At 33.6% G+C, this 18,458-nt stretch overlaps 2 protein-coding genes across 4 annotated transcripts; both read right to left on the bottom strand.

Annotated features, from left to right (window-relative positions):
• Positions 1 to 7,631: 7,631 nt before the first annotated feature.
• LOC110633036 (bidirectional sugar transporter SWEET17) lies at positions 7,632 to 10,086 on the bottom strand. Of its 3 annotated transcripts, none has more exons than XM_021781481.2 (6): positions 9,744 to 10,053; positions 9,616 to 9,652; positions 9,315 to 9,525; positions 9,073 to 9,234; positions 8,304 to 8,427; positions 7,632 to 8,029 (listed from the first exon to the last, which is right to left on the bottom strand). In XM_021781481.2, the coding sequence occupies exons 1-6, from the start codon at positions 9,775 to 9,777 to the stop codon at positions 7,947 to 7,949; spliced, it is 651 nt and encodes a 216-aa protein (XP_021637173.1). In that variant the 5' UTR covers positions 9,778 to 10,053; the 3' UTR covers positions 7,632 to 7,946. The 3 variants fall into 3 exon arrangements, with proteins under 3 accessions (XP_021637173.1, XP_021637172.2, XP_021637174.2); XM_021781480.2 differs by having other exon boundaries at positions 8,308 to 8,427; positions 9,744 to 10,050; XM_021781482.2 differs by lacking the exon at positions 8,304 to 8,427 and having other exon boundaries at positions 9,744 to 10,086.
• Positions 10,087 to 11,724: 1,638 nt separating this feature from the next.
• On the bottom strand, positions 11,725 to 17,702 carry LOC110633034 (glyoxysomal fatty acid beta-oxidation multifunctional protein MFP-a). The gene is made up of 18 exons (XM_021781476.2): positions 17,457 to 17,702; positions 16,510 to 16,581; positions 16,329 to 16,394; positions 16,191 to 16,247; positions 16,022 to 16,089; positions 15,861 to 15,942; positions 15,439 to 15,494; positions 15,032 to 15,334; positions 14,859 to 14,945; positions 14,538 to 14,712; positions 14,322 to 14,443; positions 14,055 to 14,218; positions 13,683 to 13,937; positions 13,410 to 13,531; positions 13,117 to 13,238; positions 12,733 to 12,881; positions 12,516 to 12,654; positions 11,725 to 11,927 (listed from the first exon to the last, which is right to left on the bottom strand). Exons 1-18 carry the CDS (start codon positions 17,557 to 17,559, stop codon positions 11,892 to 11,894), a joined length of 2,178 nt encoding a protein of 725 aa, XP_021637168.2. The 5' UTR covers positions 17,560 to 17,702; the 3' UTR covers positions 11,725 to 11,891.
• Between the last annotated feature and the right edge of the window lie 756 nt (positions 17,703 to 18,458).

The raw sequence follows: 18,458 nt of genomic DNA, 5'->3' as shown, positions 1-18,458 counted from the left end.
AAATGGGCCAAGAAAAAATAAGGATCATTCATACAATATTTATCTTTAAAAGCAAAAGTGAATTGTCTATAATTATAGAGTTTCATGGATCTATCCATCCATTTAGAATACTGTGTTTGTGTTGTTGTGGCAGTTTGATTAAGTCATATGACTTTGATTAATGGAAGAAGACGAGAGATTTTTGGAGGGATTCAGAGGGGACCATTCATGGTTTTAGGGCACAAACGCACGATCTCACTAATAAATGCAGCTTAATTTTGGACATCTTTTAAGCGATGATTTGTTTATTTGCATGCACTGATCATGGACAGGTTAGCTTGAATTGAGGACCATGACAAGGGAAGCCAAAGAGTAGACTCCACCACCTTTCCTTCTTTAAATAATTAATAAACCTTTTCTTTATTTAAATTCAATTTTTTATTAATAATATTAATGATTATTTATTTAAATTAATTAATTAATTAATTAATAAAAATAATGCATGTGAGATGGACAACATGCAATTTGCCATTAGAGGTCCACAAGTGTTATTATTTGTGATAATTGAAAAATGATAATAAAAAATATGGATTTAGACTCTTTTTGTTTCACAAAAAATGATTTATATATGAAAGATATTTTTTTAAAATATATTTTTATGAAAATATTTTATATTATTTGATTATAATATTAAATTAATGGTCTGTGTTTATTTAATATATGTATAAGTAGTTTTATATTTTAATAAGATCATCAAAGCCTAAAAAATAAAAAGTAACTTCTTCTTTTAAAAATGAAAATAATTTAATTTTTCCTTTAATTTAAAAAATATTTTACATTTATTAACTGTTTTAAATACCATAAATATAAAAAAATATAAAAAATATTTTTCAAGAAAATATTTTAGTGAAATAAAAAGAGTCTTATATTATACTTCAAATTAACTAATGGTTTATAATTGATAAATGATAATAAAAAAATATAAATTTAAGCTCTAAAAAAATTTTAAAAAAATATTTTAGTGAAATAAACGGAGTCTTACATTATACTTGAAATTAACAAATGGTTTATAATTGATAAATGATAATGAAAAAAATATGAATTTAGGCTCCCTTTATTTTATAAAAAATGACTTATAATGAAAAATATTTTCTATGAATTTTTTTAAGTCGGAATCGCAAAGGTAAACCCAACCTTGCTTTTAATAATTTTCTAGTGCTTAAATAGGATTAAAAATCCATAAAATATTCGTGGTAGCTTAGAAAATTATGATTCTTTTGCAATAGCTTAGTAATATTGCTAAGGACATGAGGCAAAGTTTTAGAATTTTTAGAGCTTATTTGGGCGCTTTTTGCGAAAATGATCAATTATAAGGACTAAATTGCAATTTTACATCTTGTGATGAATGATGATTTGATGGGCGAGGAGGGCTGTGATGTGATTGAACTGTGGATATATGAGTTGCGAATATAGAAGTGTGATTTGAGCCTTTTTGCGGTTGGGTAGGTTACTAGGTATAGAGACTTTTCTTTTTTTTCGACTTAGTAGGCGATTGGTCTTTTCTTTGTTTGTATTGAGTCAAATTTATTAAATGATTGTAATAAAATTGTCACGCGGAGTCGACACCTTCTTCCTCCTCGCCACCGCCACATTGATTGTAAGTCCAAGTGTGAGTAAAATATTAATTTTAATTGTAATTTCACTATTATTATATGTTCAAGCATGCCCATGCATCACTTATATGCATATATTTATGTAGTTAAACTCTAGGCATTTATGATGCATTGATAATCAAAGTGCCATGATGTTGTTGCGGTAATTTGGAGGCGATGTCGTGCGTTGGCGTGCGTGTGATGGTGTGGACTATGGATAGGGCGGGTAGTCACGCTTGAGTTCTCTTGTCGGGACCTCGATTTGGTTTATTAAGCGAAAGTCCGCTTGAGTTCTTGGCACCAAAGTTGGATTTAAGAGAGTATAGGATCATCCCATATGTTATGATTGATGCTACAGGTGCGTGAGTGCTCCAATTACCTTTTGATGTTATAATGTGAAAATGTTGTTGATGTTGCATTTCACTCTACAGGTGCATTAGTTTTAGATAGTTATAGAGATTATGGTTAAAATTGATATTTTACTCTCTCGAACGCTCCTCTGTCAAAAATTTTTACAGCCAAGAGGATATTTTTGAGGATAAACCGCTTTCTCCTCGCAGTCAATTATTACTTTGTATAAACTTGTTAAATCTTAGAATTTCCGCATGTGTTAGAAATGTTTATTTGATTTGGGTCTGTAAACTAAATTATTATTTTGGACCTGTAAATTTAATATTCTATGCATGTTTGATGGATTGGATGAGGGAGCTGAGCTCCCATTTATTTTTATGCTGATGAGTATGTGGAGGGTGAACTGAGCTCCCCAATTGAGTATTTATTGTGTTTACAGGTCGGGTGAGTCGAAAACTCCCCGTTGAAAAGTCCATTTATGGCGGACTTCCGCTTGGTTTGAAATTGGGCCCAAATGGGCCTTAGAATTGGGTAAATGAACAGTTAGGCTTACTACGGGCCTCGGGGGCTTTAGGCTGGCCCAGGTCCTAGTGCCGATCCGGCCCATAGGTTGGGTCGTGACATACATTATACTTGAAATTAACAAATGGTTTATAATTGATAAATGATAATGAAAAAAATATGAATTTAGGCTCCCTTTATTTTATAAAAAATGACTTATAATGAAAAATATTTTCTATGAATTTTTTTTAAATATTTTTCACAAAAATATTTTTTTTTATTTAGTTATAATATTAAATTAAACTCTACTTAAGTAGTTTGTGTTTAGCTGGTCCTAAGCTCGAACAAAGGAGGAGGGTTGCGGTAGGTAACAACCAACGTAAAAATTTCGTCACACCTCATGATATGGATTCTTACGATATAAACGTTGGAGCGTCCTCTATTTACGATGCGCTACATTGGAACTCGGATGTAATAAGAAATATGCAAGAGTGTAGGACATTCACCAAAAGCAACGCGGCATACCGGCGCCCGGGTGTGGTGTTAAATGAGCAAGGGTTCCCACATAATGGATGAGTATGGGTAAAGAATTTAGTCCATAGAACAGATAGTAAAACAGATAGTGGAACAGAACACAAGATAGCCATAGAAAAACAATAGAAAATATCATAGAATGATATCAATTAGGAAGAAATAGGATAGGAGGAGAATCAGAATTAGTACTTGGAATGTTGGATCACTTATAGAAAAATTAATGGAGCTTGTGGACACCTTGGAAAGGAGAAGGATGAATATTGCTTGTATTCAGGAGACTAAATGGGTAGGAGAGAAAAGCAAGGAAGTGGGTAATTCATGATACAAACTGTGATTTACTGAAAATGAGATGAACAAGAACGGAGTGGGTATAATCATAGACAGAATATTGAACGATGCCGTAATAGCTGTGAAAATAGTAGGAAATAGAATTATACTAGTAAAGCTAGTATTATAATGAGAAATAATAAATGTAATTAGTGCTTATGCCCTACAAATATGACTATGAGAGTAAACAAAGATTTTGGAATGATATAGATGATCTAATATAAAGCATACCGAATGAAGAGAATATTCTCATCGGTGGAGATTTGAATAGACATGTAGGAAGTGATAGGCAAGATTGTGAGAATGTTTATGGAGATTTTGGTTTTGGTATCCAAAATGAGGAGGGCAAAAGCATCCTAGATTTTGCCATGGCGTACGACCTAATGCTGGTAAATACCTACTTTATAAAAAGAGAGTCGCATTTAGTGACTTTCAAAAGTGAACAATATAAAAGGCAAATTGACTTTCTGTTAACCAGAAAGACAAATAGAGCTCTATTTAAAGATCGCAAGATTATTCCAGGAGAGGCTTTAACAAGTCAACATCGGTTAGTGGTCTTGGATGTCAAGTTTAGGAACAATTCAAGTAAGGTTAGAAGAAATATGATAGCTCAAACAAAGTGGTAGGAGTTCAAAGGAGTAAAGCAAGTGAAGTTAAAAAATGAGCTTCTCGAGTCTGAAGCATGGAAGCTGGATGTGGAGGCCAATGCTATGTGGATACAGATCGCATCAAAGATTAGAGAAGTAGCTAGAAAAATACTTAGAGAGTCTAGAGGACACGGACCATCCTCAAAAGAGAGATAATGGTGGAATAAGAAAGTACAAAAGACAGTGAAGAGAAAGAGGAAATGGTATAAAAAATTACCTAAGTGTGATAATAACGAGGCTTATGAATAGTACAAGATAGCAAAGAAAGAGGCAAAAAAGACAGTTAGTCAAGCAAGAGCGCAGGCCTTTGAAAAGTTATATGAGAAACTTAGAACTAAATAAGAGGAGAAATATATTTATAGATTAGCAAGGAGGAGAGAAAATAAATGTCAAGATCTCAATCAAGTTAGGTGCATTAAGGATAAAGAAGGAAAAGTATTGGTGAAATATGAGGACATTAAAGAAATATGGAGAAATTATTTTAATGATCTCTTTAATAATAATCAAAGTGGTAAGAGCGTGAATATAAACTACAGAACAATAGAAAAGAATGTGAATTACACTAGAAGGATTAGATCTTCAGAAGTAAATGAAGCACTTAAGAGAATGAAAATGGATAAAACCTGTGGACTCAATGGAATACCAATTAAAGTGTAGAAGTGTTTGGGAGATATGAAAGTAACATGGTTAACTAGATTATTTAATCTAAACTCAAAGAAAATGCCTGATAAATGGATGATGAGTATTTTAGTACCTATTTTTAAAAATAAGGGAGACATATAGAGTTGCTCAAACTATAGGGAAATTAAACTCATGAGTCATACTATGAAGTTATGGGAGAGAGTTATAAAACATCGACTGTGTCATGACACTTCTATCTCTCCTAATCAATTTGGCTTCATGCCCGATTGTTCAACTATGAAAGTGATCTTTTTCACTATAAGTTTAATGGAGAAATATAAAATGGGAAGAAAGATTTACATATGGTTTTTATTGATTTGGATAAGGCTTATGATAATATTTCAAGAGATGTCTTATGGAGAGTGTTAGAATAAAAAAGAGTATCTATTACGTACATACAAGTGTTGAAATGAAGGAGCAACTATTATTGTGCACACAGTGGGAAGGGACACAAGAGATTTTCCTATCTCAATTGGATTACACTAAGATTTAGCTGTGAGCCCTTACTTTTTTACATTAGTTGTAGATGAATTGATGAAATATATATAAGAAAGTATCTCTTGGTGCATGATGTTTACGGATGATATAGTTTTGATAGATGAGACGCGAGAAGGAGTCAATATAAAGCTAGAGTTTTGGAAAAGTACTCTAGAGTCAAATAACTTTAAATTAAATATAACAAAGATAGAATACATACATTGTAAGTTCAGTGAAGGCCGAACTGGTGATAGGAAAAGAGTTTGTTTGGATGGAGTTGTATTGCTCCAAAGCAATCATTTTAAATATCTCAGCTAAATACTGCAAGTATATAGGGGTTGTGAGGAGGATGTTAGTTATAGGATTAAAGCCGGATGGTTGAAGTGGAGACGTGCTACGGGAGTTTTATGAGATCACAAGATTCTCAATAAGTTGAAAGGAAAATTTTACCGTACAGCCATACGACCGGCCATGTTATATGGTAGTGAGTATTGGGCAATGAAGGAGCCGTATGCGTCTAAGATGAGAGTTACGGAGATGAGAATATTAAGGTGGACGAGTGGCCATACTAGACTAGATAAAGTCCGTAATGAAAGTATTAGAGAAAAAGTAGGAGTTGTGTCAATTGAGGATAAGTTGAGAGAAGAGAGATTGAGGTGGTTTGGTTATGTGAAGTGTAGACATACTGAGGCTCCAAATACACAATTAGAGTACATTTGGTAAGAGGATAGAAAGAAAAGAAGGAGTAGACCTAAACTGACTTGGAGGAAAGTAGTACAACATGACCTATAAGCATTACACATTTCCGAGGATTTAACTCAAAATCGTTTAAGGTGGAGAAAGAGAATCCATATAGCCGATCCCAATAAATTTTTGGGATAAATGTTTAGTTGAGTTGAGCTATTATATTAAATTAATAATACGTGTTTATTTCATGTATATATAAATATTTTTATATTTTAATAAGATTATTAAAATTTAAACAATAAAAAATGATTTTCTCTTATAGAAAAGGAAGTCATTTTCCTTAAAAATGACATAATTTTTCTTTTAATTTAAAAAATATTTTACATTGACTAATTAGCCTAAATCCTCAAAATGCTAAAAAATATAAAAAATATTTTTTATGAAATAAATAAAGTCTTATATTATACTCAAAATCAATTAAAAATTTAATGAATTTAAATTAAATTTGAATTATTTTAAGAGAGACTCAATTTCATTTATTTTCATATTAAATCTCGAATTAGGTTAGATTGAATTTAATAATTTAACATGATTCAAACCAATCCTTTTTAAAAAATAATAGTTATTAATTAAAATTATAATTAAAATTAAATTAAAATTATTAAAATAAAATTGAACTGATTTTTATAATTTATTTAAAAATATTTTTTTCATGGATCGGAACAACTGATTCTAATCAAATCGGCTTGTGGGCCTCTTTACCCACAAAATAACACCTTAAAAATAAAATAAATTATACAATACATCGATTATTTTATATAGATAACTATATATAAAATAAAAAATTAATTATAAAAAAATAAATAAATTATAATAAATTTTATAAAATTTAATTTTATTCATATATTAAAAATTATATATTTTTAAAAAAATTATAACTATTTTTATATGTTAAATATTAATACTGCATCGTAACTATATTATATAATTTCCCCAAGTACAGCTATATTATAATTTCTCCAAGTACGGGGTAGACTATTACTGGGAGAGGACTCGGCAGGCCTCTGTTTCCTTTTATGGGCCTTGGACCCATGTTCTTTGTTTTCATGTCCTAATACAGCAATTTGAGAGAGAGAGAGAGAGAGAGAGATTAATGGGAGGCGTAAAGAAAGGCACAAAAGGACTCTAATGGTAAAAATTATTAACAAGTGTAAAGTACAAATAATCAATTATTTGAACTTATGAAAAGGTGATATTTGAACTTGTGATCTCTTCCAGGAACAATAATGGAAGAACGCAAAATGATGATGGCTAATACAAGAAGGCCTTTCCCATGATTGAGTTTTGGCTTAGTACTTGTAGAGGTTGATCAGAAACAAACCCATTTCGGCAGTTAGCTTTTCTTATTTCTCCTTATTTTGGGCTGGGCTTAATCGTCAAGCCAGAAAGAGATAAAGCAATGGGTTGTTTTTGGGCCTAAATGGACTTTCTCATCCATGGAATTGGTTTTCTTCTGCTTCCCCTCACTGTCTTCTTGTACATAACAGGCTAAAGGGCATGACCTATTGCTTTATCCTCTTTAATTTTATTGAATCTTTCCAATGCCCACTATCTTTAGAGTTGTGACAGATAACCAACGCAGCTTTTCAGGTCCAAAAACGATTAATATTCAATTTTCTTAGATAATCTCTATATACCTCATGAAATATACAAAATGTGTACGTTGGGTGAACACAAACAAGCTTTTAAATCTCCTAATTATTAATAAACGCAAAAATTTGAGTTGTGCAAGTAATTGTGATATCATAAAGAAGAACTTGAAATATCAGCCAGGAAAGACAAATATGTAGCACAACTCAAGCGCGCCATTAATGCATATTTCATTTTTCACTTAAATATCTTCATCCGGGCCTATATTCTTCTTTTTTTCTTTAGAAAAAAGAGAAAAAACCTATCTTGCTCTGCAAAACGAATGAAAGATTAATTCTGATAGCTTCTTCTTCTTCTTTAATTTCGTTCTTTAATTTCATGGGATTGTTCAGATGATGATGATGCTGCTGATGAGATAAGGGTCTGGTATTGCCATCCTTCTTCCAGCCCATCAGAAACGTTACTTGAAGGATTGGCATTCCTGTAAATGGCATAGAGCACTAGCTGTGCTGCTCCAAGTAAAAATCCAGCTCCATTTGGTACCTATATATATATAAAATAATTAATTTTTTAGGCTCATTTATAAGTAATTTCTTAATACAATAATCAGTGGCCACTCTTTATGCATGCTGGTGGTCCCATAGCAAAATGTCCACGTTTAGTTTCTTGCCTATCTCAACTAATAGTCAACCCTAAAAATAATTATTGTCTCCAAAACTTGGTGTTAGGTTAACAAATGAATTATGATGGCCTATCAGGTCATCGGGTGGGCATGCAGCTCCTAATGCAAGAGATCAAACATTTAAGAGAAACTTACCTACCCCAAGAAAATAATCACTTGTGAGAATAGCATACAAGGTCCAAATCCCTCCATTCAAGAAAAGGAAGAAAGACAGGAGGAAGGGCATGAACTCCACACTCTTGGTAGTAACTACTGTTCTCTGAAAGCAGACATATCAGTATTTGTGTTAAAACAGACCTCCATCACACAAAACAATGGTTTCTTTTCTTATCATGATTTTATCTAGCTTATGTACGGGGGACTGCAAAATAATTGACAAGGACCCACAAAACTAATTAATCATGTGGTCACCTGCTGTTTATGACCAGTAGGGGATTCATATACGCAAATGAGAGATCCATTAATGTCATTTTTACTTAAAAAAATTTTAAGTATTTATTTAAATTGACTCATAATAAATTTCATTATTATATGTTTTTAAGTAATATAATGATTTATTTTTTATATGTTGATTTTTGGAAAAAAAAATTTTCTAGATCCACCACTTACCTAGATGCAATAGGATCTTTGGTTTAATCCTTTTAAATTTTCATGATGTTTTCTTAAGAATCATGCTGCAAGTAATCCAACTTATAGTGATTTGGTCTAGTTTTGATGATAATTGTTTAATCATTATAAGAACAGGATCAACAACTAATTAAATCACTGGAAATCCAAAGATGAAAGCATGCAATATCATGAGATTAATGATGATGTCCTTGGTAAAGAACTCATATACCTATGGGAATTAGGCGTTGAGAAGCATGCATGAAAACAGAAAGTTTCAGACTGAACAACCACTCACCATAGCAGCTAGAGGCGAACCGTACATAACAATGTTGAGGCCACAACACATGAACCCTGTTGCATCGATCCTCACTTGTCCCTGCAATACCAAACGAGTAACCAGAATTGCTGCTGCTAAGAACCCCACATCCAAGAGCCCAACAAGAATTCCTGTTTTAGCCTGCACCACCAGGAACTTGAATAATTTGATCCATATGAATTATTCAGCAGCAAATCATTTCCCCTTACACATATACATACCCTCATTTTTGGTGCTGCATATACAAGGAAGAGAGTTACATATACAATTTCCACCAGGATTCCAAAACCATTAACAGTAGCAACAAGGAAGGCTCCTGGTTTGATGATGCCATAGTAGGTCCATAAAGCTGCATTTAGTAATGTGCAGATGTAAGGAAGACTCTCAAAGTCCTCAGTGGATTTGTGCTTTATAATTCTCCAAAAAGTTCCACTGCAAAATCAATTCAAGATTATTATTATTCTTTGTGAAGAGAGTACTATAATTAAGAAGGTTTCAAGCCAATAAAGAAAAGACGATTACACAGGAGAAAGAAACATGAGCACTGAGATCACATTGCCTGAAACAAGAGAGACCAAAAAAATAAGGTAATGAAAATTTTCTTTCTTTTTATTGTGAAGAACTTGAAAAAAGATTATGCTTCCTCTCACCTATGACTCCAAAGACCAAACTCAAGATTTCCATTCTAGGAAACTATAGTACGTAGTCCTTCAATTTTCGAAATGGAAATCAAGAGAGACTACTGAATAGCGGGTTAGATATAGAGAAAGAGAGAAAGAGAGAGAGGGGGGTATAGAGCTTCATTCTCCCATAAAGTCTCAGTTCAACATTTAAGTACATATTCTTGATTTTCTTTTTTTCCTCGCAAAAAGTAGTGGACTGTATAACGTTGTAAAAATGTTTTAATATTTGTCATAATTAATCAGTTGTTAAGTAATTGTATGTATCACATACGGCATTCTTCACATGTCTTTATTGGTGCTAGAGAGGTGCACATTGAGTAAAGCAAATTAATGATGAGAAGTAAGAAAAAGATACTGTAATTTGCACTATAAAGTCAAGGATTTTTTTGTAATAGACACTGTTTACCACAAATTCAGATATATAATGAGGTTTACTTGTTAAAATAGACCATAATAAATCAAATCCAGACCATGTTGATTTTGAAGATTTGGAATCCAGGTAACTAATACAATAAACAAACCAATAATCTCTGAATCTTGTGGAAAATGAGGTTGTTAAAATAATTGAGAAATGGTTGGTCAAAACACTCGAAAGGCTGAGGTGAGGTGAGGTGAGATGAGAGGCTGAGCAGTAGGAAACCTGGAATCGACATATATAATTAATAATTTGGTCGCACTGCTTGGGGTTGGGCCCTGAATTTGTTGAACTGCGAATCACATGCTTTCTTGATTTCAAGGAGACCATCCCATTATAGAATTGGTCATTTATGGAGATTTTTGTGGTGGATATAAATTTCTTTTTTTTTTTCCCATTAAAAATCATTATATTTTTCTTTCTCAATATAATATGCTTCCATATTTTATTTTTCTGATGCATTGAAATATTAAATTTATTAATTATATAATGAAAAATTAGAGTCTTTCCAGCATATGATATGACCCTTTTCATGAAAAAATGTGGAATTAGGCATCCCAAACTATTAAATGATTAGAAAATAGATGTATTGTAGGAATTGTACAATTTGAATGAAAATTTGTAAGATAATTTATAAATATACAGTCAAATCATGGATTGTGTCTCTTTTATTATTGCCCACTTGAAGAGGCATCCAAATTGTCAACATTAAGATATCATAACGTTAATCACGTGGGGTTTTTTTCTTTTGAAAAAAAAAAAAATTTAAGATATTTTGGGCCAAATACCAACCAAATCTCCATGTTTGGCTATTTCTGTAGCGGCACATGAAGACACCATATGTCTACGTGTTTATTAATAAAACGTTGACGTTTGCTTCAACAGGTGAGGCTAATAGCAAAAGATATATATATATATGTATATATTTTTTTTTAATTTGGATGCAGTTTTCTGTTCAGTATAATAGATTAGTCAATGCGATTAGATGAGTTTGCTATGAGTCGTTAGATTAGTTAATCCATTATTGGAGTTTAACATATGCCTTGCGTACGATAAATTGTATATTATATCGATTATTTCATGTAAATATTCTACATGGAATGGTAAATTATGAACAAACATGGGTTTTTTTTATTATATTTAAATTAAAAGCAATTTTATAGATGTTTTTCGCAAACCCAACAACATCGATCAATTGTAGGCAAGAATTCAAATGGTAGGAATTCATTGTCCTCATAATCCTCCCTCCTCTCCCCCTTGTAGTCTAATAGCTTTTGTAAGTGGCAGTGGCATGCATATTCTCTTCCATGCACAAATCTTCTTCCAGAGGCTAAAGCCAAAGAAAATTGTAAGGCCTGTTTTCAGCTCACAAATTTTGACATTCTAATTTAACCATGTGTAAGTAATCGTCGACGTCATTCTCACAGGAAGCTGCATGATCTCTCTTTGAGGAAAAAAAAAAAAAAAAAAAAAAAAGCTGCATGATCAAATGAAATCCTTCAGGATTTTCATATCTATTTCAATCTGACCATATATAAAAAATATTATTTTATATCTAACCTCTCATTTCTTAGGTATTCCTTATTGTCCACATTTTTCCGTGTCATACATTATTACTTGCTAGCATTTGAAAAAGCAAAGGAAAAGAGAGAATATTCAATAAAATGCCAACGGTTTGCAATCCGAAGATCGAATTGATCTTACAACCGAGATTTTGCTTGTTCCACCGGAGAACTCTGCAACAGGACAGTACAAAAACATCATTAGAGATTTGCAATAGATTCGTAACTAGTTAACTATTTACAATTTGATCATTGGTCAAATCAAGGCCTTGATACCTTCTAACTTATAAGGGCTCGTAGATCCCATTTTAAATGATCAAACCATAACACAAACAAGTTGCATAGTTTAAATCATTAATTTTGTAATTTATTGTATGAAATAGTTGAGAAAATGTCAAGAAAGTTGAAGGGTCAAAATTAACTGTTTAGAATTCAGAATTTAGCTACTTTTGCAATTTCTTGCATGAAATGGTTGCCTAGATGATCGTTCCATCAATAGTTAAAGTTTAGAATTCAGAATTTAGCTACTTCTGTAATTTCTTCATGAAATGGTTGCCCAGATGATCGTTCCATCAATAGTTAAAGTTTACCCCTAAACCAAGCTAGGCATGACTCAAATTAGCATATTTGCCTAAGTGGAACACCTAGAGCACAAGTTGTCACAGGTGTGTCCTAGACAACTGCACACTTTCATAGGCATAACCAAACAGCCTGTGAAAAACTCTTCAGGTATAAACAAACTATAAATTTTAGATATCTCACCAGTGGAGCACCCTTGGCAGCTCTTTCAGCCAAGAAGTCACAGGGCTTGAAGAATTCTCCATACATCTTTGACCACTCCTCCAATCTTGAATATATATATTTTGATCCAAGAGAATCAGCCCAGAACAAAATACCTCCCCTGATGCAAACAACATCAATAAATTAGAGTCTCATAAGTTTTGAGGGAAACCTCTTCAGCTAAGGGAATGACACAGACCTGTAAAAAGGAAAGCCCATGCCCATAACAGAAGCAATGTCAAGGTCTGAAGCTTTAACGGCAATTCCTTCTGCAAAGACTCGGCAGGCTTCATTCACTACCGGGAAGAATGTCATCTCCACAATGTCTTTCTCAGGTAACTTTGCAAGCTGCATCAAGGATTAATCCCACAAAATGAGAGAGATAACAAGAGAGAGATTCCTGTACCAAAACACTTGTATATTCTTCTTTAAAAAAAAAAAAAAAAAAAAAAAAAACTTGTCTATCCTTTTTGTTATTCACAAATCAACATTTTCCAGTTTTCAGCAATAGATACAAGTAGTAACCAAGGAAAGCAGGTAGACAACATCGATTGTTATAAAGAGAATATGAGAGGAAACACACCTTGGGGTCAATGGCAACACCAGAAATACTTCTTGCCTTCTCGATGAATTTCCTTAATTCGGGATCTGGGCTAGCTTTGCGCTTATCACCGTACAAATAGAACCCTTTGCGAGTAGTTTCCCCTGTGATAATGACATGATAAATGAAATGCTTAAAAACCACAGTTTCTATACAATAGCTATTGACTAAGTTAAAGCATGTCTCTAAATTTCAGTGACTAAACTTCTACCCTCTGCTCATATTTGTGTTGACTGTTGAGGAGATTCATAGATTACCAATGGAAGAAAGACTACCTGCTCTCTTGTCCTCTTGCAGCAGTGGGATGAGCATTGATTTATAAGTTCGCTCAGGGAAATTCTCAATAAATTGCATGCCAGTTGCAATTGCCACACCAAAACCAACCAGATCACACAACCTGCATCATCAAATGAAGTACTAAACTTGTTCAATGTGGCATATCAGTGAAATCACATCATCTTGAGATGTAATAAAAATCAGCTGAAACACATTTCTCCAATTAAATGGAGGAAAAAATAGAAACATTTTTTTTCCAATGTGTAAAGTACCGGAATGGACCCATTGGCATTCCAAATTTAGTGATTGCCCTATCAATCTGATAAGGATCCACCCCGTGTTCAACTAGCAAAATGGCAGCTTGTGTATAGGGGAAAAACATCCTGTTGACAGCAAATCCTGTGCAATTCCCGACCACAACAGAAGTCTTCTTTATTTTCTTTCCAACATCTAGTAAATCCACAATTACTTGAGGAGACGTTTGGTTCGTACGAACAATTTCCAAGAGTGGCATGACATGAGCCGGACTGCATCAGAAACACATTAAGGGTTGAGCCAAAAGGAAAAGTAGGGGGAAGCTCTTATTTAACACACACACAAAACCACACAAAAAAATAGAAAGACAGAGAGAAGGAAGAAGTTACCTAAAGAAATGGGCTCCAATAATCCGATCCTGGGACCTGGTCCTCTGGCCAATCAAGTTCAAGTCAATTGTGGAGGTGTTGCTTGCAAGAATGCAGTGTGGTGGGCAATATTTTTCAAGATCAGCAAATATTTGTTGCTTCAAAGAAATATTTTCAATAACAGCCTGTTACAAGAACCAAATACAAATAAAAGAGATTAAACTCATCTATTTTCAGAATTACAAACAATAACAATACTATACCAAATCATCATATATTCCATATTACCTCTATGACCATATCCACATCTTTGAAGCTTTCATAATCAAGAACACCCTTAAGAAGAGAAGAGGTTTTTTCAAACTTCTCTTGAGACATTTTTCCTCTCTTGACACGGCTTTGTAGGTTAGCTGAGCATAAAGGAATATTTTCTCACAACCATATACTTCCAAAAAGTATGACAAAATTAATAACTGTAATTATTTAAGAAAAACAAGGCCTCACCTCTGACTCTTTCAATTCCAGCTTGCAAGAACTTTTCATTTACTTCTTTCAGGATAACCTGGTAATTACTAAGGATCAGTGCAGTTGCTATGCCAGAACCCATTAGTCCTCCGCCAAGCACTGCAACCTTATTCACTCGTCTAGGCATCAAGCCTTTGTCAGTAATTCCAGGAACCTATTCAAGATTAAAAGATTACAAATTAATTTACATAGTAAAAATACTAATGACCATGATGGTAAAAGCTGATTCAGCATTGCAACTCCAAGGAAGTAACTGGAAATGAATAACCAACAATTCCATAAGTGAAACTGCAATAGAACCTTTGTGGTTCCACGCTGAGCAAAAAAGATGTGGACCAAGCTCTTGCAGGTGTCAGAATGAACAAGTACTTGGAATTCATCAACCTCCTGTGAACATAAGAAGTTTTATCACACAGTTGCCTGTTGGCTGCAATTAGAAACAAGAAAAAGGAATATTGAAGATGGATCAGAACCTTCCAGAGTCCAGCCCGAGGACCAGAAACTACACCCTCTTCAACAACATCAATGCAAACTAATGGATGTTTGAGATTAGGAGCCTGTTTCCGAGCTTGTGCTCTTGCAAATTTGAATATCTCCCTCGCTTCTCCGAGGGAATCTAACTTGTCAGTCCTGTAAAGACTAGCAACCCATGGCTTCCTACATTCCAAGATATCAAGGGCCCATTGACGTGCAGTGTTCACCAACTCATTTGGTGAAACTACAGAATCTACAAGGCCCAAAGCATGAGCTTCTTCACCTTTAACTGGTTTTGATGTCTACATTCAGAGAGCAGAGAGATAAGTTTATGACAATCTAGCTACAATGTAAAACTATAGAAGTTGCAACAATCAAGCTATAGAAATATCTAGCTAGAACATACCAACATCATTTCAAGAGCCTTTGTTATACCAACAAGACGTGGAAGCCTCTGTGTTCCTGGCTCGATCAGTAGAAGAAGATTGACAGTAAATACAGAAAATCTTAGTTAGGCATGAAATTAATAACAAAGTCTCATATTGTATATGTATATCATATCTTATACAAAAAAGATTGACAATATGGAGCAGTAAAACAAAGTGAACACATTAAACCCTGACTTATTTATTATTGTCAGTTCTTTGCATGATGATACACATCCAAATTATGACATTAGAAATTACACCCAAAAACAGGACCAAGATTTGAGCCCAGAACCATCAAAATATATCAACTACACATGCATTGAGACATAGGGTAGAAGAAGGGTAAAAAATGTAACTCCAGCTACCTTCCAAACAGAAGAAACAAAATGATAAGGCATACCTCCAAATCCAGGAATTATTCCGAGTTGAAGTTCAGGCAGGCCTAATTGTGCAGTGGGAGTTGAGATACGTGCATGACATGCCTGATGTAACAAATTATTAAATTATCTCAATAAAATCAATCATAAAAGCTTCCAGTTTCAAAGATAAAGCAATACATACCATTGCAACCTCTAATCCTCCACCTAAGGCAAGACCATCAATGGCAGCCACTGAAGGTTTTCTTGCAGCTGGAGAACAAAGCAAGCAGTCAACAAGTGAACATATACCAATGCAATTTTTTGTGAAAATACTTAAGCCATTGTAAATGATAACAAAACTCTAGCTGTACCTTCTACAGTGTCAGTTAGAATGTCAACTGATATAAAACCACGCTTTGGTTGATCCACTGAGAAAACATTATTTAGACATTAGTGAAGTTGCAATTATGCATTGCTAGGGCATAAAACATATAAGATACTAAATGTACCAGTTCCGCTTTGAACTCCACCAAATGCAGTAATATCAAAGCCACCCGAGAACTTACCCTTCGCACCTGCCCATCGACATGACATGTTAGCTTCACATCTCATATATTCGAAAGTGCTTGACAAGCAACCACACAATATAAGCTGCAAGCAATTTTGATTGACTAATAGCTTAAAACTCACCAGTGACAACAATTGCCTTCACATCATCTCTTCTTAAGGCTTGGTCAAAACTATCTTTCAAGCTTTTTAGCACTGGGAGAAGACCAAGAGAGGAAGAGAGTGATAAGCCTAGTCCCTATTTACAATTATGGAAAATAACATAGTACACTAAAGGTATAAAGCATAAACAAGGAAACAACATTGAAGCAAGCCTAGGCAATGGTCTGATTGTTACCAAATTTTAAAATAACACAGCCAATGGGTCACCCAAAGCCATAGACCCAAAAATTTTAAGACCCTGATCAAGTAAATGGACTTTTAGCTTATTGGAGACAAGAAGGGAGCCTTCCATTGAGAACATGAAGTTCAGTGATAGTCAACTATTTAAACAAACTAATCAAAAGAAATGGAGACCTTTTAGCCTATGAACGATCCTTCGCCAATTTTACGGAACTTGACATCCCAATTTCCTTATTATCCATCAAATTTTCCATTATTTCAGCATAAACGCATTCTCAAGTGGCACTCATAATCCTGTTAGTCAAAATAAACCCAGGAAGACACAAATTCCAAACACGTATTCCTGTTTAGATCACTGCATATGAGGCGACCGTATTGCTATCTCTGGCGCCAATCTCTTTTCCCCAAACAATGATCATCTAATCCTTGAATCAAGTAGCACGTCCATACCAAACAAGCCATAATTTCAACCAAACTGAAGCTAAATCGGCTTTCAAAAGCTTCAAAGAGAAATAAATCCCACAAAGACGACACATACAGCTAAACAATACATGGCTGAAAACCCCAACAAACAAAAGAAATTAAGAAGCTCGCCGAATGGGAGAAAAAAAAAATCAATTGAGCTTAACTATGAGAGTAAGACCTCATGAAATGAACTGGGTACATAAAGATCTGGGTTAAGCAACATCAACGAAAATCAAATAGACGAAAAGGGAAAAAGAGGGTACCATCGAAAGAGAGCGAATTAACAGGAGGATTGATGATGGTGATGACCGCTACACCATCAGCTCCAACGTCAATGGTGGTTCTCCCCTTAGTGGCGCTTCCCATGGCTTCTGCGTGAGTGAAGATGAAAGAATGCGCTTTGGAGATAGAGATTGGCTAGTTGTTGAGAAATGAGAATGATTTAAGGAGAAGAGTCGTGTATGGCCTGGTTAAATGACGTTTGGACAAGCCTTTTTTTTTTTTTTTGTCAAGGCGTTTGGACAAGCTGTAAGGAAACTCATGTTATCGAATCACAACGACATTTATATGATGTCACGTCGTATAGTCTCTTCAAGTTTGGATAAACATTTGTGCTTCAGCTTAATCGCGTTCTGTTGAGCGTGTAGGACACTAGCTAACTTTTCATCCTTTTCCTCTCTTGTTTTTATCGAAGGGGGTCACCACCAAAAAAAAATTTCGTAGTGGATATATAAATAATAGATTATTATTATTATTATTATATTTTTTGTAAATATGATTTAGGACATGTATGACTATATTGTTATTAATAATTTAAGATCTAATTATTTAGAAAATAAAATATAATTATAAAATTAGTAAAATTTGAAATTTTATTTGACCATTATCCCTTTTTTTTTTCTTTGTTTATAGATGCCTCGAAGTCCTAAAAAATGCAACGGCTGTGTCTCCATGTCAGCGAGCCGCGGCTCTTGTTCCAGAAGAAAAGCAATAGATTTTTCATTCTCATTTTGCCTCTAGAGCGCGTGTATTCACCAGCCAAGTCATTAATGTTAAATCTAAAAAGGTTGTTGAATTGAACACCACTTGAGGTAAATTTTATTAAATTAATTTATTTTTTTATTCATTTATAATTTAATTATTATGATTAACCTTATATAAGTTAATATTTAAATTTAAATTTATATATTCACTAAATATAATTTTTCAATTACTTTGATATAAATTTTAGTATAATTATTCAAGAAATAATTATTATATTTATT

This window comes from Hevea brasiliensis, chromosome 4, assembly GCF_030052815.1.
Source record: "Hevea brasiliensis isolate MT/VB/25A 57/8 chromosome 4, ASM3005281v1, whole genome shotgun sequence".
Lineage (NCBI taxonomy): Eukaryota > Viridiplantae > Streptophyta > Magnoliopsida > Malpighiales > Euphorbiaceae > Hevea > Hevea brasiliensis.
Note: the sequence above shows the minus strand (reverse complement) of the source record. Positions and strands in the feature narration are given on the sequence as shown.